General features: G+C 41.3%; 1 protein-coding gene across 1 annotated transcript in view; it reads right to left on the bottom strand.

Moving 5' to 3' along the window:
- Nucleotides 1–5,860: 5,860 nt before the first annotated feature.
- mecom (MDS1 and EVI1 complex locus) overlaps nt 5,861–23,807 on the bottom strand; it is a 132,989-nt gene continuing 115,042 nt past the window's right edge. The window contains exons 6-18 of the mRNA XM_079246451.1: nt 23,246–23,357; nt 22,954–23,101; nt 22,615–22,795; nt 18,514–19,909; nt 18,197–18,284; nt 16,814–16,840; nt 12,620–12,786; nt 12,381–12,458; nt 10,701–10,870; nt 9,816–9,960; nt 7,920–8,165; nt 7,642–7,828; nt 5,861–7,559 (exon numbers count right to left, since the gene is read on the bottom strand). Coding sequence (XP_079102577.1) covers nt 7,425–7,559; nt 7,642–7,828; nt 7,920–8,165; nt 9,816–9,960; nt 10,701–10,870; nt 12,381–12,458; nt 12,620–12,786; nt 16,814–16,840; nt 18,197–18,284; nt 18,514–19,909; nt 22,615–22,795; nt 22,954–23,101; nt 23,246–23,357 — 3,080 coding nt within the window. The 3' untranslated portion in view covers nt 5,861–7,424. The remainder of the gene's footprint in view (nt 7,560–7,641; nt 7,829–7,919; nt 8,166–9,815; nt 9,961–10,700; nt 10,871–12,380; nt 12,459–12,619; nt 12,787–16,813; nt 16,841–18,196; nt 18,285–18,513; nt 19,910–22,614; nt 22,796–22,953; nt 23,102–23,245; nt 23,358–23,807) is intronic.

The following is a 23,807-nucleotide window of genomic DNA, read 5'->3' as shown; positions in this document are numbered from 1 at the left end:
CATCCTCTGCTATTCTGTAACTTACCACTTGGCTTTTGCTTCCAGAATTTGCTTGTATTTAACTGAATATTTTTCTTCCATTTTCATGTTGTTTTTACTGTTAATTGCTGTGTTTTTGCATCTAAAGGCCACTGTTACTTCTTCTAGTTTGCTGCCATCATTTATCGGCGTGTTTCAGGGGTCAGTGTCATTATGAAGCCTTTAATTATGTGGCATGTGTCCTTTTCTAATGATTGTAAATGTGAGATGCAACTGAGAAGTAATCCATGTGTTGGAAGGTTAGAGAAATTTGTGGGTCCAGATATTTTCACACAACTACTTCTCTTCCAGTCTAAAACTGCACTAAAAAGAAGTAATACACCCTGATATGAAAGTTTTTTTGGGGGAGTATTTTGTCTCATATAATTTACAGTAACACAAATTTTCACCAGAGCTGCCCAGGCTTGTTTTCTGACATATCTGTGGTGCTAAATTGTATAAAGATGATAAATTCCAGGTTTTTTTGTATGTTCATTTTTAATTTTACTGTTTGCTTTGTGTTTCTCATTGCTTGATGTTGATTTTTTGTGATCCCTGACTGTGGTGGAAGGGAGCCAGTTATAGATGTCTGAAAAGGTGCTGGTAGGTTCTGTCTTGGTGAATAGAGAACACAGAATGTATGAGAACAGCATGCGTATGTGTGGAAGGCTACCACTAGACATCTTCCATCATCCAGGGGATGTTGGAGCATTAACGTTGGTGCTTACCTCCTTGATAGTTGTCTAAAATGTTGTACAGAGGTGTAAAGCTGAACTATGGTGTGTAGGTTGTGAGTGATGCGAACATCAGAGAGCAAGTGGACTCTCCTCAAGGCATTTTTCAAGATCACTGGAGCATTTTTTCTTCTATTGGTGAAAGGCAGCCGTGGTCCAGCAGAGGCAAGCAGGTGCCTGGACCAAGCATGCACCCTATATCCAGCATCCCTGGGGTGAGTGATGGGTGAATGGGCTCCCCAGTGAGGTATGGAGCCCCCCACCGACCTACATACACACACACACACATCCTCTCTCCAGTGAGGCTGATTGATGACAGAGCGCTGCAGCTCACCCTGTGTTGTGACAAGCAGCAGATGTTCTCCAATAATGTTTATCGGTCAGGCCTTCATCTTCAGATGACACACACCTGTTTCCAGTCAAACAGGCCCAGAGAGGCCATCCATCCACTGAGCTCTGGGTGGCCACTGCACTGCTGTATCAGCGAGCCGGTACAGCAAAATGTATGTAAATGCTAAGATCAATAGATACCGAAGCTAAATGCTATACTGTCTTGTAGTGATAATGCTGCACAAAGTCTTTTTTTCTTGGTTTTAATTATGGACTAAATTCACTTGTAATTTTGTTTACTTACCAATGTCAGAAGTTCACATAACCACTTCTATTTTATTATAAGTGAATGAATAAAAGTGCTTTTTGTGTGTCCAAAAGGCTTTTGGAGAGGGAAAATAAAAACACTTGCTTATCAGGAGTGAGAGAAAGAGGGATGCAGGAAACAGGCAGTGAAATAGCCCGTAAAAGGTAAGATCGCATCATGGGTACTTTCTCGTTGTAATTAAGCATACGCCACTCTTTGCAAAAGAGATTCTATCACTTTACTGACATAGCTTCATGTCCCAAAGATTATTTCTGCCCCTCTGCGTTGAACCAGATCTCCCAGAAGGCCACAGTGTTTTGAACTTGTGCTGACAAAGCTTTCTGCTCAGATAACAGAACGAGGGGAGGGGGAATCATTTCAACACGTCTTGCACCATTTGTGTGGTAGTTGACTAAAAAAATAAATGTTAAACATTATGGCTGCAAAAAGATGCTTATCAAGAAACTCTCCCACACCCTGACTCTGTGTGCTGTTTAAAGGTTTTTTGTTTTTGTTTTTTAAAAATGTGCTGAACCTGTTGAAAAAAATGCACATTTCTTTTTGTAAAAAAAAATTATTTTCCTTCTTGTTCCAGTGAAAGATAACTCTTTATGGTTGATTAATCTCATTGGTGATTGATGCAAAGCTGAAGAGGTAGGTGCTGTAAACCAGTGACACCACTAGGTGGAGCCCTGTGCAGAAAATAGTGAACAGAACTGAAGTGAGTGTTGATGAATTAATTGATCATGCTATATATGGAAATCAAGAGTCAAATAGTGTTACAATGATGCATACATTTCTCTGTCCAAGTATTAAAACCTCAGTCTGTGCACTCAGTTCTTCAAACAAAGTGTAGATGACCTGATGAGTTATTTTCTAATCTATTCAATGAGCAAAGAAAGAGGCTCCAAGTGGTTTTGCCACCACGCCTGTCCTGATTAGACTTGTCATATTAAAACCATGTGCACAACTGCTTTGCTCTGTCTTGGTCTGTTCTGTGGAACTGTACCGAGTGTCCATCAATAATATTAATGACCCATAGCTTATAGGGAGAAAAACAAACAGTGGAACAAAACCCAAACTGTAAACTCGGCTGTTCTCTAAGAGGGAGTGCAGAAAAGCCAGCAAGATAAGGAGAGAAGAAGAAAAGGGGGTCGGCATGGGGGGTTTTGTCTGATTGGCCTGCTGCTGTTACTGTAAACACAACAAAAACTCATTGTGATTTGTGGTGTTCCCCCACCCACCCGCTCAAACACTTACAGATACACCTCCCACTTCTGCCAGCTGTTAATAAGTACCCCTCTGTACCAGCCTCTTCTAACCCCCATCCCTCCTTAAAGGATACACACCCTCACCCTTTCATGCCTCTCCCTCCACCCAAATGTTTCCCCTGGTGTCTTGAGTCAGCGCGATTGCCAAGTCAATCAGTGTGAGAGCTGCCAGCTGTGATAGTCTCCTTCTCCGGGGGTGTGATGTATGTTCCAGCAAGCGAAGAGGGGCAGTTACATGCCACACAGAGCTGGCTGTGAGGATGGGTGGCAGAGGAAAGGAAGGAAAAGCTGGCCGTGAGGATAGAAAGGAGAAGGGGAGGAAAGAGAGGAGGGTGGTTCAACAGGAGCTGTAATGAGGCCTGATGGATTCTGAGGCAGTGCCAGCTGCCCCATTAGCTGAGTGGCTCCAAGCTCCATGAAGCACTGCCCACAGAGTGCCCACCAGACCACATACACCCACATAGGGGGACATACCAGCTTGAGGACCCAGTCCCTTTGACGTACACACACATGCACATACACAAACACTTACTTTTCACATTTAACTAAAGTACATCGGACGGACTAATGTGCTCTTGACTGTCTGACTTCCTTAGCTGTTTAAACACACACTTATGCACACGCACTCTTCCAGGGCCTTGCCAGCTCCGCTTAGCAACACACTGAGCCCTTTATGAGAAGCTGAGGGTTAATGACAGCAGTAACGTGTCCCAGTGTGTTGATTAAGTGTGAGAGGATACATGGGTGACATTGGCATGTGCTAATCAACGGATCAAACTGGTGCAGGCACAATGCAAAGCTGTCAAACTCAGCCTTCCACCACTTCACTGCTTCCACAAACACATATATACCTTTCTTCTGTCTATTCATAGTGTTTTATGTTTGTTCAAGTCCCGATACCTCAAGACTTTTGTCTACAGAGGGTTTTTAAAGCAGGTGATGTAATTACATTGGCAGTTAGAACTGGAGAGGGCATGGCCACAAAGAGACTGGTGACAAAAAGCTTCCACCGAGTGTTTCATTAAACAAATCCTCATAACTTCAAACTTCATCAAGTGTTGTCTTGAATGCACCGAAAAAAGATGTGCTTTCTGTTTCTTTTCAAGAAATGTAAGCTGATTAAATTAATCTCTTAATTGTCCCAAGAATTTAAAGTTCAGGCAGATCTTCCCAAACAGTCTGAAACACTGATTTTTCTTTCTTTTTAAAATGCTGACATTTTATAGTATTTTGTGAAGAAAAAAGAATTTAGTAATAAGAAAGGGCATACATAAGCTGCTTTCTATTCATTCAATATCAAAGGACCAAGTAGCTGTGGTCAATAAGAAGTGACTTGTAGCTTTAAAACCAAGGACAATTTTACACCCGAGTCAGCATTTCCCTCAGTTCTATAATAGAGTGTTTTGGGTTATTGTTTTGGTTTTTCCGCTTACAAATTCACTATTTTGCCTCTTGTAATTTAAGTTATATTATCTGCTGAGAACCAAAAACTAGCCAGTGACTACTTAGGGGATACACAGAGAAGTTGTTTAAGACAGATCAGAAACAAACCTATTGACCCCATGGTCTCTATAGGATGAAAGATTAAAAAACAAACAAAAAAAAAAAACATGTTTAACTTTATTTTCTTCAAGCGGTAATTTTTTTTCCCATAAATTCCTAAATGTATCATGATTACAAAAAATGTAATTGAAAACAGTTTTACTTCAGTTCTTTGTTTTTCAGCAAGATATGGTAACGCCAATTATATTCATGTGAAAGACATCTCCAGATTCAAGTCTGTTTCACAGCCCTGCCAAACAGCAAAACTTGGACAACAGACACCTGGAACTGTTTTAGAATATAAGTGTCCTAATTCTTATCACCACAGCCACATTTAAAACTCATACAAGTCAAAAATGATGTGACAGCGACCTGTTAATGACTTACTGATGCTCAAGTTATTTGTTTTAAAAAAAAAAATCATATATACCAAACTGATTGCAACAGAAGTAAAATACAACCATTGTAACTTTCATTTCAGTAAGCACATAGTCAGTCTCTTCAGCTAAAATATTGAACTAACTAGTTGCAGTATAGAGCTCTAGAATGGAATTGATAGTTTGCATACAGAAAAATAATGCTGCTCCATGATTGCATGGTAATTTAAATATACATTAGTCCACAACATTACAGGTGGTTAAAAACCCATGCTAAGAAACAATATCATCATCACTTTATTATGACCATGGCTTGCACCATGTCCACCATCAATGCATCTGACCTCATCAAAGCTGGACGACCCATGCCGACCTCATCAACATTGCCTGACCCTCGGTGACCTCATCAAAGCTGGACACCCTGTGGAGCCCTGAAGGCTGACAACAGTCCTTAAAAAAACAACCCATCCATTAGAGTGCCAATCGCACTGTATATGTGGAGCGTCAGCATCAGCCATCTTCACTGTCATGCCCAATTTCTCCAACCCCCCGCCCCGCCATTTGGGGTACTCGCTGGACAATGGCGCTGCTGAACCTCCAGCACTCCCAGCCACAATATCCGCCCACGTTGGCTGGCAGCAGTGACAGAGGGGGGTGCCGGATGGGGAAGCCTGCTGCAGGATGGGACTCTTATTGAGTGTTTGAGCGATGAGCCAGGTCATCACATCTACCCACCTCATCCATCATGCCACACAAACGGACACAAATAAAGAGGACACATTCCTGCCTCCGCTCCCATTACCACATTCAAGCCCTCTCCAGCCTTTTCTCTGCTTCCCTCTCTCTATGTGAGCCAAGGCCTCAAGGAGAAAGAAGAAGACCAGAGTTCAGGCTCTCCCTCGCTCTTGGAGGCCATGGGAGCGCCAGAAGACAGCGCCAGGTGGTGTTCTGATTCATGTCTCTTAGTATAATTTTCAATTTGGGCCAAAATGATGGGCAGCCAGAAGGACTATATGAAGTGGGGAGGTGTGAGGGAGATGGTGGACAGAGAGTGAGCATCACATTTAAAGACGAATGAAAAGAAGACAGAAAACATGTCAATCCACATTGTAATCCTTTATTTTCTTAGTTGTTCCTCCCACAGTATTGAATTGAAATGCATAACAGTTACATCGTAGAAAGCATTAAAATAAAGTACCTCAACTTGCTGATTACTTTTTAAAATCGATTATAAACAAAACGACAAAAACAAACAGGAAATCTGGTCCCTCAAAACGGGAGAATAAATGAAAGTAATCTGTTATTTATCATAAGTTTGGCACAAGGGATTAACATGAACCGAACGTCACACAAGCTTGCAGACAACCGTAGAAAATATCAGATACAGATCTTACCAGACCAATCATGCGCTTATGAAGAAATGATACCTGTTTTTTTTTTATTTTACTTTTTTTTTTTTATCATTATTCATTCTTTATAACGTTTTTCATTTGTACAATTGAATCATTAAATTGTCATAGAAAAAAAACCCTAAAGAATACCTAACTGGTTTCATTAGTAGAATAAGGTGAAATTGTACGTTTAATACTATCTGGCACTCAAATGTAATCTACAAACCCCATTGAACTCTGGGATAGGCCCGGCAAGGAATCTCCCTTTCACCTGGGCCGGGAGCAGTGCTATTCAGTAAACAAACTACAGTTTGCCAAGAAATAAATACAATTCTCAAAGTACAACAGCAAATAACAACAACAACACCAACAAAATTAAGAGAAAGAAAACAAATGATTGTCTAAAAATGAAAGACACACAAGCATGGAGTAGCTAACAACTAGCATTTGGGGTATTTAGTGGTATTGTCGGTAGACTAGGATGAATTCAAGGGTTTTTGAATAAGACATATGCCCTTTACAGAACAACAGTTAACTTCAGCACTGGCTACTTATCTCAGTAAAAAAAAAAAAAAAAAAACCAAAGCAAAACAAAAGACAAACAAAACAAAACATTGTGTTTTCTTCTCTTCCACTAAAAAGACAATCTATTTATATCCTTTCACAGATAGCGCAGGTGGGCAGGATGGAGTGCAGTGGAGAACACTTGTTTGACACTTGTGTACAGTGCTATGATTGTGCAGACACACGCAGCTATTAAAACACACATGGGAAACTGGCCTGATATCCGTTTAATAATTTTAATTTGTTCTTAAATGACTTCAGTGATACTAAAGCGCTGCTAGTGCTGTCCTTACATGGAGCAGGTTACTCACCCCACCTTTCATTGTTATCATCACGTACACGTATTTATGAGGAACATCTGTAGATTTCCAGAGGTTAAAGGGAATTCTTATTCTGGATTTTATGCTTTACACACAGTGAACCTTGCCAGCCTGAAACCAGTTGTCTTAGAGACACAACCAAACTCAAAATGAAATGTTCTCCTTGCTTTATACAGTATGTGCTAGCCATTAAATTTACTTGAGAAAGGGCACATCAGCACATCCATCTTCCTTATCTGTCAGCTGCCTTTGCTGTGCAAAACATAGAAAATCAGAAGAATAAATAGAATTATTATTTTAGCATTATTAGTTTCAATTCTTGTTGGGTTTTATATGACAAATCTTTTCTAATTTTCTGTTTGTCAGAAGTTTTGTTTGTTTCAGGGCTTGGGTGGGATGGGCTCTATGTGGACAGTGTCCCCCGCTTTGTGTGTAAGGCAGTCAGATGGGCCGTGGTTCTGCTTAGCAGTCCCTCTGTGAATGATCAGGGGCCCCTGCTGATAACCCCATGATGGACTCCCAGTGCTATAGGTAGGTCAAGGGTAGTGATGTGGACATGTTGGGGTGTCATCATACATGGCTGAGGGATTGGATGGCACTGGATTCTGCAGCAGCCCGTGCCAGACTGTGCCACATGGTGGCCGGGGTGTGGGTGGCAGAGTGGAGAGAGTCCTTTTCAGCCAGAGACAGCATCATGGCATATGCCTGAAAGAGCAGGAGATGCATTAGACATATCTGGTATACTTAAATGTAAAAATAAAAGCATATTAATGTGTGTATCTTTTACCTGAGACTTGGATTTCCTAAAGAGTGGCTGTTTGACTGCCTCACTCAAAGAGGCAGAGCCAAATGATCCATCGTCTTCATCTCCGTCTCTGTCGCTCAGCTCACTTTCTTCCAACTTGCGCATGTCGGAAAAATGATGGATATGCTCCAAGGCTGAAAAACTGCTCTGCTCCTCATCATCTTTATATCTGGAAGTTATGCAAAACATTCAGATGGAACTCTTTCAAGATATTTTTACCTTACAAATTTCCTGTCTGCATGCATTCATAGGACATTTACCTCCTTGGAGAAGTATTACAAGTCGTTTTCAATTCGTTTGGCTCACTAAAGTCCATTTCACTTTGTATGATTCCATCACTTGGGCTGCTAGGAAACTCCTTGGCTTCCCTTTTCTCAGGGCTGCTGCTCGGCTCCTCTGTTTCTTCCTCGTCGCCACCGAGATCTTCCACTTCCTCGTCTTCTAAGTCACGTGACCCATGGCTGGCCAGCATTGGTTTCCCCTCTTCAAATGGGCCTCCATTTAATCTGCAGACCAGGATCACTCATTAGATCAATACATTAATTATGTTACTTCCATTACCAAAACATGTATACATTGCAAGTCTAACGAATTTGTTTCATGTAAAGATTTCAAACAATTATATACCAAAGTTAAACAAGGTATGGGATAAACAAAACAAGTGGTGCATTTGAGAGAGAACATCACAGCTGCAATTGAGCAGAGCAAGAATCCTGTTTGTCATCAAGGCTTTGGGGCCCCTTTGGGCACAGCAGCACTGGGTTGATCATTGCAGCACTTAAATGGAGTGCTCTGCCTCTCCCCTTGTTTATTTTCCCTTCTATCTCGTATTCAACTAATAGGCAAAATATTTAGCTGACAGCCCCATTTGGTGGGAGAGTTATGAGATTGCTGCCAACCAGCCCATTCTTCTCTCCCCGTGGAGGGAGACAGAACCAGCTATCCAAACTGCCTGAGTCTTAATCTGTCCTTCTGTCTCAGCGCCACAGGAAACCACCATTTGGTAAATCATCTGGAACCACATTAAGACTGATTCACTAATTACACTCTGGGACATCTTTCGTCAGCTTACAAAAATGCCCTTTCTTGCACAAAGGATTTGGAGATGAGGACTGAAAAGGGATATACAGATGGAAGGAAAATAAAAAGTATTAATAGCAGCACCTTTTCTGTGTTGACAGGAGGGAATAATAGCAAATTATGATTTAACATAATGAATTTGCATTGTTTATCAAGAGCTGATATTGTTTTTAACTTGACTTTAGCTAGAATAGAGAGTTAACAAGGTGGTGTTTGTGCTGTTTCAAATTTGTACCACTGCGAGGAGGAACTAGCTTTAGAAAAGCGAGTGAAAACTCTGTGATTAAGAAAACAGATTCGCTAATTACGCTTTCAAACGTGGTAATTTGCTGAGGATAAAGTATCTATCAGAAGCAGTCAGGAGCATTGCACTTTGAAAGGAAACACAGGCTGACCTTGTGACCCCACTCCCTTTACCCTCTTCCTGTAGGCAGACATGTTGGTTCCAGATGTGGAGGACTAAATGCTGCACCCCCTCCCCTTCCTTCCCACCTCCTGGTCTTCTCTTGTCCCTCTACCACCCGGTGCTGCTCTCACAGGCCCTTTGCACAATCTCTCAAAGATCTCTCTCTGGCCTTACAATCTACCCTGTGATCACACCAACATGAGGCGCGTGAAAACAAACTTAGAGACCTGAGCAGCTCTCACCGCTGCTATCTGATCTGATCACAGCTACAAGAATTTATTTGCATAATGCTTAGACAACGTTGCATGTGCACGGATATCATTTCCTCCATGTGGCTTAAAAGCAACTGATACAAAGAGTGCTGAAATATTTCCAAAACCTGTGATTATGTCATCACCGAGGATTGCTCAGTACTACAGACCCTGCTCATCATGAGATTGTTAACAGAGGCTGGCTGGGTGGCTTGAAAATACTTAAATATCCTGATAACACTTGTCTGGTTAATAGGTTTACTGAAGCCTCAAGAAACAAACCTCCAGTAACAAGGTATACTACCTTATTAGGAAGCTCTGCTGGATGAGAGGAATTTTATTTTTCTGACAATAATAGAAATAATAAATAAAAGTTTTAACAGGAATAAAGAGACAGGCAAACATGAAGCTGTGCTCACCCTTCCTCAGAGGGGTCCGGTGATGTCTGGTTCTGGCTTGTGCTGCTGATGAAATTTCTTATTTCATTAAAATATGAGTCCTCTTTGTCATCCAATATGGCACTGCTGCTGTCCAGTTCAGACTGTGGAGAGGACATTGCAGTTCCTGGAAAGGTGAAGCAAAGGTGTTTCTTTGTTTGATACCTAACAATGTTGCATGAAATGATTTACTTTAAAACAATGTGAATTATGCATTATGGTTCATCTTTCAGAACATATTTGTAATCTGTGGTTTGCTAAGCTGCAACAAGTAAAGAAGCAAAATACTTGAATTTTACTAAAGCCATCATTATTTTTAATCTATAGCATTATTCTGTCATAGATCAATATAATTTGGGCATAGAAATCTCAGTTTTTTGGTGTGTTGGATAATATACTGTGAGATTAACAAGTGGAAGTTTTGCTGATAATTAATTTAGTTTTTGATAGATTGCACATGGTCTGATTAAGTGGTGGCTTTCTTGCAGACCCACTGATGTCGGCATTTGGCCAGGTGTCGCCACATGTTCTGCTGATTCATTCAGAGTGATGCAACCTATCAACCCCGTGAGTTGCACTGCTGATGAAAGCAGCTCAATCAAAAAAAAAAAAAAAAAAATCTGTGCCGTTGCAGAGGTCGATGGCAGATTTATATAATTTAATTTCTCAGCCTCGAATATTGTCTCCAATCATGAGTAAGTTATGTTTTATATGAGTCCACAGAGGGATTTATGAATTCCACCAGTCAGCAAACCAGCTCTCATTTTCTATACTAAAATATCGAAAAAAGGGAAAAGTGCTTCAAAGAGCCAAAAAAAAACAAAAACAAAACTTTACCATTGAGAATCCACATGACTTGCTGCTCACCTGACAGGTTGCCATTCTCATGCTTTTTAAGGTGTCGGTCCAGGTTGGTCTGCTGACCAAAGCAGCGGTCGCACAGGTGACACTTGAAGGGCTTCTCCTTGTTGTGAATGTTGCGAATGTGGCGCTGCAGGTTGGAAGAGATGCTGAAGGAGCGGTCACAGTATTTACACCTGCAGAACAAAAAGAGGCTGCTCACTAAAAACCTTTCAATTATTAAGTGACATAAAACAGCACTAGACAAACAATGCAGCACAATGAGTCTGAACCTGAGTATTGTTCTGTGGGAAACACAACGTGATACATAATACAGGACGTACATACACACACATTCATGTAGACAGTCCCAGCAGTCCTGCAGTCACAGACATGATGGAAGAGCTTGTTTAAGGTGAAACAGCTCTGCCTCTTATCTCCAGCCAGCACAATAAAATTGCATTCTTCTTTCACAAAATAAGCACGCAAACGATTTGGTTCAAGCCCTGCAAAATTAGTGGCTCTTGCCAAGTTTCTTCATGCAAAATTATACGAGAAGATTACATCTTTTCTTCTTGTGGAATTAGCTCGCTCGATTGGTTGTCCCACAGGAACCCCCTGGTTATCTCTACAAAAAATTACAATAAACAGTGGTGATCTTTAATGGAATGCCAGCGTGTAGAGAGCAGGCTATCAGGCTGGGGCAGCCGAGGCCTGCATCTGTCTTTCTCCCTCTCCTGTTGTCAACAGGCCTCTTTCAATGTTAGGGCCAACATTCCTCTACCTTAGTAACTACAAAGCTGAGAAGCCAGCCAGGGTATATTCATTATCCAAATGTAGTAAATGTGCACAATTAATTAGTGCATGTGTTCGGAACTGCTGTTGCATTGTACTGCTACCTCTGTTTAAATAAAGAAGCAGGGAAATCTACTATGTTATTGAGTGGCTGAGTTTTAAAGTTTCCCAAATACAAAATCAAATGGCTACAATTAGTATTATAACAAACAAAAAAAACAAACAAACAAAAAAAAAAACCAAGTTCATGTTTTTTTATGATTTAGAAGCTCTCTTAAAGCCAAATGCATGTGAATCACTTTGAGGCTGACCTCATAATCGCTATAGAAATGACCGCAGCTGCCACGTCTGGATGGCTGCCCGTGCTCCTCATCACCCCAATTTTTACCAAACTTCCTCTTTTCCTCTCTGCTCAGCCTCCAAATGTCCTCCTTGCACCCATTCAACAGACACCATTTTTCATCAGGCAAATTTTTTAGCAGTAGGATAATTATTCCAGGCTTATGGCATAAAAACACACACATAAACTTTGCTTTAACTGTAGACCAGTAATCCCTGGGAAAACTTCCACTTGCTGTTAACAAATGCGTTGCGTCTGTCTTCACTTGCCATGTGAAAGTGTGTTTGCTGCTTTTGCTTGCTCTTTGAGAAGAGAACTCAGCACTCAATGAATTATTGTACTATTGTCCCAATCTGATTCATTATCAGACAATAGTGGCTTGATTTAGTTTGTGAAAGGAGGTTGGGAGGAGATGGAGGACCATGACACTTTTTGCAAAATTGCAATCTTACAACAACTTCACAAAACAAATCAAAAGTGAACACTCATAACATACAGTACATGAAAAACACACACACACACACTAGCAGCTATGAAAAAGACTCCATGAAAAGTTGTACAGATAGAGTCACCTGTATGGCTGCTCTCCTGTGTGAGTCCTGAGGTGGCGAGTCAGGTTGGCAGAGCGAGGGAATATTTTTCCACAGTATCTATTAAAAAAAATTAAAGAAAGAAAATATTAGTTTAGCTTAGTGTTTCAAAGGGCAAATAAAGAATCCTAAAACAATTTCCCGTAGAAGAATGTTAGTTTATGCCCCATATGAAAGTTGCACATTAAACTGTACATGCATAAGCTGGTTTATGTGGTTACCTGCATGTGTAGCGCTCCTTGCCCTTGCGCAGCAGCGTCTCTGGAAGTGCAGAAGGTGGGGCTCTGAAGTCAAACATGGATGGGACGGAGCGCAGCAGCTCACCGGACTCTGGCTTTAAGGAGCCAAACGTCTCTAGCTTCTCCGCCATGTTCTCTATAGCTGTCATCTGTGGAGATAAAACATAAAGGATGGATTAGGGGATTGAAGTTCAAACTTTATATTTTACATTTGACATGTATTTTAATCTAAGAAATGGTACAGTAGCTTTGATTTTTGTTTGTTTTTAAAATAAATATAGAAGATAATTCAACATATTGGTGTTAAAATAAACCATATAATGCCTTTCTATATGCACTTCATTGGACTTAATCCAAAGTAATTAGTGATAGATTTAATTATGAATAAAGGTTTATGACTCACAATGCCTAAGTTAAAAAATTGTATACAGTATTTTTTTTTTTAGAATATTTCATTTTATTGCTACATCTGATTTACAGGCACTGTTAAGGTAATTTTTTTCCCATAATACTCATCACTGATTCATGTATTAAACAGGATAAATGACAAATGTGTGTCACACTAATGGTCAATTTTTTAATAACACAAAAATGATTGGTTATTTTCCATTCATTGTCAGAGGAAAGCAACAATATAACTGTGAATATCAAATTCAGCTAGTTCTCATTCTCTAACAAACACTCACACAGTATGCATGTGAAAAATACACACAAACATACACAAATGCACACACATAGGATTAAAGACTGCAGCCAATCTACTAATGAAACTGAACATTTACTTTCATCAGATACTCTCTGAGGAGATATATACATTTGTGTGTAAGTGTATGTGTGTGTATGAACAAGAAACTATGAGCAACTTGGTGGTCAAAGTTGATTAACTGCCTTCAGTGTGTGTAAGAGGGAAAATATATGTATGTGTGTGAGAGAGAAGAATGTATTTGTAATGCATTTTTATGTGCAAAAGTGCATGTGTGTCCACAATGTGTGTGTTTGCAGCCACATGCGCTTTACGTGAGCGCAATTGTACAAATTCAGTGTGTTGTCAGATACGTGTATGCCTGTGTGTGTGTGTGTTTGTACATGTGTGTGGCAGTAGAGTGATTCATGTCCACTGCTGGGCTGTAAACCATTCTGTGCACAATGCGGGCAGACAGCACATTCGTCAATATGAAAGATGTTGACATTACTGATCAAGGGCCAGACACGGGTAATAATGATATCGCTGTGCTGAGAGGGGCGGGATGGGGGAGGAGTGGGGTCTGGAAGGGGAGTGAAGGGAGAAGTAGTGGGAGGAGGAGAAGGCGGGGGTCTCAGTAGGCCACAGGGCCTGTCAGACCATCACACACATACACACATGCACGCACACACACAGGAGTTTTTTTTCCTTTTCTGTTTAAGGAGGCCACACAAATTTGCATTATTTTGCGTGTATTGAATTTTCAGCCTGCTTCTTCCCCTTATTTCAATAAGGCAACAAATCAATGGTGATTCAGGTCCTCCACCAGAGTCCTGCTCCGACTCTGACATTCCATCTCCTGCTTTCACCCCCTGTCACTCTCAGGCTTCATGCCAAGATCGAGCAGACTGGGGGAAAAGAAACAGAGAACGAGAACTGAAGAGGAAGAGTACGATGGAGGACTAGATGACAGGGAGGGAGGAAAAACAGGAAAAAGAAGAAAGAAAAAATAATAAAACGAAAAAAGGTTCAGAGAAAAGAGCATGCAAACAAGATGGAAAGAAAGAAAGAAAGAAAAAGGAAAGAAAGAAAGCTAACAGGTTCTGGAAAGAGGGGGTCTGATGGCTGATGGATGGTGGTGGAGTCCGGTGTTGGGAGCGGCTGATTAGGAGTGACGGCCGAGTGTAAAGTTCCTGCCGCAGCCGTCGACGTTCCCACTGAGGGAGGATGTGGAGTGTCAGGTCTGTTTGATTATGAATATGCCAGTGCTACACACCATGAATCAAAGTGCGACTCAGAGGGAGCATGAGAAAGCAAGGGAGTGAAAAAAAAGAAAGAAAGACATGGGGATTGTGATGAAGAGGGAGGTGAAATGCTTTCATATTTCTTTTGAATGTGCACTTTGTATTTCATTGGGCTCTTTTGAGACACTAGAGCGAATGCTCAGTTTGTCTGCCTTGCTCAATGAGAATCCATAAATCTCGGGAACATTAGTGGCCCTAAACCTGTCAACAGTATCGAGCCTGTTCGATAAAACAGTTTTTGAACTGATCGCTACTCAGTGCAGTCTTGGCTCCATCTGCTGAAGAAGTCTGATCTGACCTCAGCCTGTTTATGCTCCTATTAAGAGTTGCCCCTTATTAAGTGAAATGCTTACTTCTTGTTGTAAATATATATGTGAGAAAATAGAAAAACTCTTCTTGGTATATTAAATACTCGGAAGAACTGAGAGCAAAATAAAGTAAATACTGATATTAAATGCCAGTAATCAACTAATTATTCAATGTATGAGTTTTAGAATTAGCATGTTTCAGACAATGGGTATAGATACATTATGGTTTTTTAATTTGGAATAAATAAATCAGAATGAAATAATTCAGATTTAAAAGTGTTCTCCTACAAGTTTACATGGAAATAATAATACAAATTGAGGTTTACATGAAAACACGTCCTGACTTAATTCCTGTTTAGATCGGCGGGTTAGGAAGGGTTCTGATTGGGCGTGGCTTACTTAAACAAATAAACAAAGTTTGCCTGTCGTCTTTTCGTTGTTGTAACATCGAAAACAACATAATAAGTACTAGTTTCACCATTATTTTGATTATAATTTTGAAGCAGCTCGACTCAAGCATAGTACTTCACTTTTTTTGTTTTTAGCAGCTGAGAAGCAGAAGGAAAATAGACTACTGACCACCGGAATTAAGGTTTACATGACAGAGGAATTAATCAGTTCGGATTTAAAATGCAAACAAACCAGCCTCTTCGGAATCAAGTTTAATTCCAAATTGATGTTTTCATTTGGAATTATATGTTTACATGACCATTTTTTACTGGTTTAAAGTGGATTTAACTTTTATGGAGAATTAAAGAGGACTTAAGACTCCCATGTAAACGTGGCAAATGAAAAAACTGAGCTTTGTTTTTTTTTTTTTCTTTATGAGTCAGAGGCTTTGTCTGCAGCCATGCAGTTAATGATTCGCACATTTCCTCCAATGGAGTAGTAAACATCAGTCTGCCAGGGATCACGCTTAAACAAATTTCAGCCCTTTAACTGTTTTATGGATGGATGAATCAGGTTCATTAGGCCACTGTTTGACAGTGACGTGTAAAATGTTAGACTTAAAGGACTACAATATAAATGCCTCCACATTCTCATCTAGAGTCAATTTTTTAGAAATGATTTTATAGAGACCACCTAGTTGCCCATTTAGGCGACCCACCCCACCCTCAGATCCACTCACATAAACGTACGTTCAAATGCACAATCACATACCTCCTAAAACCCCCTGTCCTTCCCTGTGGGTCAGTGTGTATGCATCTGTAAATGCGTTTGTTGCTGTAGCGCCGCTCTGGGACCAGCAGTTGATTGGCTATCTTCTGATGTCAGTGATGCTGTTAGGGCCTTAATTAGCAAGATGCATTCTCAATTGTTGATCTTTATCGGGAACCAGATGTTTGGAAGGAGGGACTAACCTCCCGCTCCCCCCACCAGACTCCCAAAGAGACTGTTACCCTTTCCCTGATATAAAATACAACTCCCCTGTGCCCAGGTCCCCAAACACCACCTTTCCCACCACCTCACCCAGTGCAAGTGTCCATTTAAAAAAGCCCTACTTCATTCTCCAAACAAGCAAACATATATTCAGAGCTGTTATGAGGCAAGGGTGTAGCTCAACTGGAAATTCCCACTCAAATCCTTTCATGTTAATCAGGGTAAATGTAACAATATAAACAAATAAAAAAATGCCAGTCATTACAATAATGTAACATGATGTCCAGTAATGTACAAAATAAATATTGGAATTAAATTTTGTGATACTGACATGTAAGAACATGATGCTGAAACCAGCCCCATCGGTGTTAAGATGGTGAAAGGCTAAAGCCATGCGAACACTGAGTGAAGTCAGCTGCAAACTTTTACACAGCCCATGCATTATTATGGGATGGGGTCTTTCTGGTAGAGGTACAGAGCTGTAGTTTAAAGAGGAACTTACCCAAGTTCTCTGATCTGGCAAACGAAACTGAGGGGCGGAAGAAAGGGAAAAAGAGAAAGCAGTCAAAACCAAGAAGTGGCGCATAAATCAACACATCTAGGTGAAAAAGGGGGACTGATGGGTCTTTGTGCAATTAACTTTAAATGAGAAATGAGCTGTCTATCTGTCGAGTTATGGCAAGGGAATTATAGGAGGCTCTAATAGTTTCCAACACTTCCTGGTATTCAATAAGCTCATTATAGAAGGCCGCAAATACAATTCCAGTATGAAATCTAAACCAGTAATGCCCAGCAGTAAAATTCCTTGCCAGGAAATAAAAAAGCTGAATCACTAAACGTTTTGAAAAGAAGTTCCAGTTGCCTTAGCTTTGCAACCTCTTTTTTGATATATTGCACAAGAGTTAGTCAGCTGACCGAAAACAAACCCCCTGAAAAGTATACAGAAGGGCCTCTTGCCTGGTCTGGCTTGGACTTGTACTGGTCTGGTATTTGTGGGAATGATTTGTGTATCCAGACATCATAAAGTCATAAAGATGGCCTAAGCACTCTGTTAGTGTTTCTACTGATAGGACACCTCATTAAGGCGTGTGTGACGGCCATGTGGCTGCTGCAGGCTGGGCCCATGCAACAGTCTGGACAGGGGACATAAATCAGACAAATGAAACAGCCTGTAAAAACCAGACCTGAAACGGCCTGAATAGAAATGGGGGGGCGGGGCTGAATCATATGCCTGAGAAAGTGGTGTTTTCACTTTCCGACCGACCGTTCTCACCCGCAGGGGAAGATTGAACAAATGAACGTCAAAGCAACGTGTTATGGACACATACACGCAGACACATACACACTCACACAAAGACTGCTGTGCATATGCATACACACAAGTGTTCCTCAGAGCCTTGCACTGGAAACACTGGCACAGAAAACCCAGGGGCAGAAATCATTGCTTTAAGAGCATATCATTTTTAATACTGTAATCAAAGACACATTACGGGAAGACATATCACAATGTACCCTTTCTTTCTGCCACATCTGTTTCAGATAGCCAACAATGGCCTTAACAGGCAGTAGCTTATATAAAACAGGGGCTCCATCCTGATCCTCAGTAATCTAGTTCGACCAGAATGGGACACCCATTGCGAAAAGGAGCTCTTTATAGAAAGGAAATTAATATTCACTGATCGGTTCAATGACATTCTGCTGTCACTTCTGCAAACATTGGGAGCTAACAGTGACAGTACCAGAGTGTCATAATTAATTCAAATAAATAGAAACATTAACTGCTCCTGCCCCAAGAAATGAGGTCATCAGACACATCTAACAATACCATGGTTACTGTAAATCAACCAAGCTGCTCTGGTGCCCATAAAAGCCAGTTAGAACTTACCTGTGGATGAAACAGGAAGCCTGGAGCAGGCCGCATGTACTTGTCTTTCAGCGTCTCAAACGGATCGCTCATTCTCCTCTTCTCAACCCTGCTAATAGTAGATTTCTATCAGCTCTTAACGAATGCACGGCAGCAAATATTGAAACATTTTACTGTTTAAAAAGAATTACAATTAACAAATGTGAAAGTTAAAAATACTTTGCAAGTATAGTACAAGTTATTACAAGTTAGTACATAGTTATATTGCACTATTTCCCTGTTGTGCAAAATTTTCACTGGTAATTGGAATTAAGGTGAGACACTGGTAATAACAATACCTGTAAATGGGGTCCATGAAGAAAGGGGTGGGTCTGGCATGCTGTAAGGAGGTATCTGCCTTTGGAATTTCCACCACTCCCTTTTCCTCTTCATATCCCAGGTTCTTCTTGCTTTCTTCTTCTTTTGGATTACGTCCACGGCCCCTTGATCCCAGGCTCAGGTCCAGCGGTTGATCCTGACCCACAGGATGTGAGACTTCTGGTTTGGTGGGAGCAAATGGGGCTAACTTTTCCTCCTTTTGCTTGGTAGTGAGGTCAAACGGTGACTCAGATGAAGACTTGCCTTGGGCTTTCTTACAGTCATCTCCTGGTGACTGTGGCTCAGCCTTCATGCCTGGAGGTCTGAGGTCCCTGTCTGGGAAGGGGTAAACCGGTGGGGAAAATGCAGGGAAGAAAGGCAGTGGGAACATAGAGGGGTAGGGCAGAGACCCAACCTTCTTGTCCTGTAAGCCAGCAAGCCCAGTTGAGCCAAAATACTTCTCAGCAATAGAGGCAATGGCCTTAATAGAGTCATTCACAGCCCCTGTTACTGCTGTGTGCTCATCTAGTGAGGATGGGATGAGGGAAGTGCCTGGAAAATCTTTAACAGCACTGTTGCCCATCAAGCTAGGGCTTTGGGAGCATCCTTCACTGACCTTCCTCTTAGGACCTTTGCCGTTTTCTCGAGCAGCCCCCCTCTCCCTTTCACTGTCCATGTCACTCTCAAGCTCAGAGCCTGATGTGCTCTCCAGATCACTTCCGCTGGGGGTGCTGACATCGTCTAGGTCACTGCTTTCAGACTGATCACTCTGTTTGATTTGCTGCTTGGTAGAGGACGAGGAACCCTGGTTGTGGAGCTCTGAATCAGTTAACTCATTTCTGGGTGAACTGCCTTCTTTGCGGAGAGCCTTGAGCAGCTCTCGAGACTCCAGAGCGCCAGGGCTTGGAGGTAGTAGCGGACTTTTACTTAACTCTCCACCAGGTCCTACAACAGGTGCATGAGCTGGCTGTCTGACAGGAGAGGCAGTAGCAGGAATGAGCGGTGGCCGGTGATAGAGTCCCGAGGGAAACAGACCAGGGAAGCTGAAAGGAAATGCTGGGGCAGCAGGAAAGGTAAGCCCACTATGGTGGCGGCTGGCCCCAAAATAATCTGCCAGTCCAGCACTGCTATGACCCATTGCAAGAGCTGATTTGTCCAAGCCAGGGGTGCCAGGGAGGGGCATACCCTGAGCAAATAATCCCCCTGCTGTGAAATGATTCTTTCCCTCACAGAAGCGCCGATGCTTATTGAGGGAAGAAGTGGTGCTGAACATTTGCCCACAGTCCTTGCACTTGATCTGCGTGCGGCAGTCAGCGTGCATACGTTTGTGACGACAAAGGTTAGAGAACTGGGTGTAGGACTTATGGCATACCTCACCTACAGGGACAGGAGACAGATGTAACACGAGTCAGTATCCCAGACACATAGACACACTCACCCACCCACAAACAATTACAGAAAAAATGACATCACAAGACATCTCTAGCTAACATGCTTCATTCGGACTAAGCTAGGGAAGAGGAAGTACAGTATGAGAGATAATGCTCCTGTTCCCATCAATTCTCTGACAATAGATTTCCATCAAAATAAAAAATTGAGAGGTGTGTCCAGATCCTGGCATTGTAATGGAATCTGTTTGGTTGATGGTATGAGTCACTTGCTGCCACTCATCACCTGTACATCACACCAGATTCCCAGCCATCTCCAGCACCATTGTCCTCTCAGGGACGCTCCCAAGGAGCCCATAAACAATCACTCACAGACACACATAGAGACTTGCAGGCACATTCACAAAATCTTCACACAGCACAAAGAAATTGAATTGCACACACACTCTCACATACAAACAAATAGGCATGCAGACATAAAGATATACACACACAGAGACATTCTCAGCCGCATGCAGTACAATGGCTCTATTTTAAGTTTGTGAAGGAAGCGGAGTTGAATGAATCCTATCCTGCAGTTCTGTTCCCATGGACAGGTCTCACGTCCTCTGCTGCCTCTCTTCCCTCTCCCCCCTCTGGGCCTCTATAGTCAACCCCGCAGCCCCCTCACCTTATCCCCATAGCTGAGGCCATGTCGTCCTGCGCTAAGTGACCTTCCCACAGCCAGTCCTTGTGTGCTGGTCTGTTACTCTGTCTGGCCCCAAGAGACATACAGTGACAACACCCAGTCCCAAAACAAAAACTCACTGTTTGATGTTATGTGATGTTATTAATCGGTCAACCTTTTTTACGATCACTGGATGATGATTTGGAAAAATAATAGAAGCCAAGTGGAATTATCTTCTATCTTTGTAAATTTTATTTCCTCTGTTAAAAGTCACTAAAGCTATTTATGAGGCAGATGTTTCCCATAGTTACCCCACTTCTGGATTTTTGTATATTTTTGCATCTTATGTTGCAATAAGACTTAGATTATTCAATAAAGACAGTTAATCAAACAGGCAATTAAAGGGAACTCTGAATGATGGATTTTGCTCATTGTTGTTGTTAAAAAAAAGAGGATCAGGAAGTGGTTGTGCTCAAACTGTGATTACACCTCTGCATACGTTGGATGTCTTCCAGGTACAGGAGGCAATTCATAGATATGTAGAGGAAGAGCAGGGAAAGTATTTGGGAAACATAATAGAATAAAAAGGCAAGAGAAACTCTAAATATGAGAGACTTGAGCCAAGAGTGAATGTAATCTTATAAAAACTTAATAAAAACTTAAAAAAACCTAAAAAACTTATTAAAAAAAACATCTGGAAAAATGTGTAAGGAGCATAATTCCTCTGTTCTTTGTAAACTGTGCATTTACCTTATCATACAGGTAAATGCAGTTTGGAGAGTCCATGTAAATATAAATTTCAATTTGTTTAGTTGCATAGAAGAAATTTCAGTGAGATTGGCAGTTCTGTACATTATGTTCAAAAGTCAGGGATTGTAGCTGCTTCTATTGATCTTTCCTTGTGTGTTTATTTTTACAAGTATGGCCACGGGGCCTGTACAAACTACCAGAAAAAATCCTTCACAATAAATCATGTGATTTTGACATTTATGGCCTAACAACACACAACCATTAAAACACTGAATGAGGAATCGGATCTACAACATGTACGTATTCATAAACTCTGAACAAACTGAAACAAAATCTTACAAACATATCCCAGAGAGACGGATGGCATACAAGTGATGGTGAGCACTTCCTTCTTAGAGACAAGTGTTAAGACAAACACATCCTTGACACACTGCATGCATTTAAAAAAAACAGAATCTCATGCGCTTCTCATACTTCTGTACAAAACACAAACATGTCCTCCAAGAGCTGTCACTCAAACAAATACTTCACATACACACGTTTGATTATATCCAGACAGCCATCATGTTTTTGGGTTGCTTTGCCTTTTCTTTTTCTTTTTTAACACAACCATTAGTTGTTTTTAAACCTGCATATTTTCTGCTGATTACAGCAAATGGACTATTCACAGGGCCGTACATGTGGTTGCTATTTGTAAGGAATGGTGAACGCAGAGAGGAGAGAGAGGGGAATACGAGGTCTTCGGTGGAGACGCAGTCATTCCTGCCTATGCATATGCAAGTGTGTGTGCTTGTAAGATGTTGGGTATTTAATGTGTAGACAGGTCTGTGTGAGCTTGTATGTGTGTAAAAGAGGGAGGAGGAGGGAAGGGGCAAAGGGTAAAGATCATAATGCTTTAGGGGAAGGAGATCAGATCTCCGTTGTGAGGTGGTGAAAGTGTGAAAGGTCAGAATATGTTTGGGTCTTGTTGGAGTTGGAATTTACAGACAAAACATATGTGATTAAGTGACAAAGTGAGAATTAAAAGGCTGTTAGCTGTAGTGTGTAAAGCAGATCACACTGGGTCAATAGTCAACATGCTGGTGTTGCCATCCTGGCAGTGTGTGCGGGGGGGGGGCATTAAAAACTCCTATATAACACCAATATATCCTGTAGATCATGACGAAGAGCTAAAGTAAGTTGAAGTATATCCTTGCAAAATGATCATTTTGTTTGTAATACAGGTAAGTCAAAGCATGTTGTTATTGTTATTATTATAATGTACTGAGGAGACTTACATAGGTAGGGTCTTAGTGACTTACACATGAAGGGTTTGACACTGCTGTGGATGTGCTTATGCTGCTTGAGACCTGAAGACGTTGCAAACGTCTTACCACAGTCGGAGCAGGCATGGGCACGTGCCCCCACGTGCTGTGAGCGAATGTGCCTCTGTAGGTTACTGGGGTCTGTGAACACCTGCTGGGGGAAGGAACCAAAAAGACACACAGAGGAGTGTTACTATCTGCTTCTACAAATCTGTAAAACAAACAAGCATGTGGACAAAAATTACAAACAAAAGCAACAAAAATACTCATCTATTAAAAAAAAAAAAAATCCTTCAAAAGTCATCACTTTACCTTTGAGCAGTTTTCACATTCATAGTGTTTGCCACTGTCGTGTGACATCTGATGTCGGATCAAGTTTGATTTCCAGTTGAAGGCCTTGGGACACTGATCACACTTATATTCCCTGTCCTCAGAGTGGGACAGAGTATGGGCCTCCAGGCTGATGGACGCACAGAAGACAAACAAGGAAAATTGATCAGTTCTCAGAAAGGTTCATTTTTTGTTATTGGCGATAGCTGCTGCCAAATGTCTTCATGTCCCAAACACAAATCAATGTGATTAGATGTATCTCTTCGGCTATTACCTCTGGACATCTGGAAAGACCTGGTCACACTCCTTACACTCATGCAGGCCTTGAGACATATGGAGGGGCCGCAAGTCTTGAGGTTCTTGAGCCTTCAGGTCACTGTCCCCTCCTGCGTGAAGAGAAAGGGACACAAGCAAATCACATATTATGAAGAGTGTTACAGACATCACATGGCCTGATCTGGGTTCAGGTTTAGTTCCATATAAAATCTGCTTTCTCCATCATTTCATGTTTGTCTTGTTATTAAATGCTATCAAACAAACTTCAATATATCTGCATCTTTCTGCACTGACCGCTGCGTCTTCCATTCCTTCCCTAAATCCTTACATTGTTACAGACACGCCATTACACTGCATGACTTGTTGCGCCTGAAACACTGCGTATCAAGACTAACACGTGTGGTAATTTTGGCCGAATTCCTTATGGACAAACAAAATTTTAACAATACTCTGGAGTTTACTTCTATTTCTGTATATTACATCATCTTTACAATCAGCTTGCATAAGGTAAAACATTTCGGATGAGTTTATAAACATTTGCTCCCACAGTTCATTTCTTC

The sequence above is a fragment of the Telmatherina bonti genome (genome assembly GCF_933228915.1).
Source record: "Telmatherina bonti genome assembly, chromosome: 9".
NCBI lineage: Eukaryota > Metazoa > Chordata > Actinopteri > Atheriniformes > Telmatherinidae > Telmatherina > Telmatherina bonti.
The sequence above is the reverse complement of the archived record's forward strand: the minus strand, read 5'-3'. Positions and strand labels throughout refer to the sequence as shown.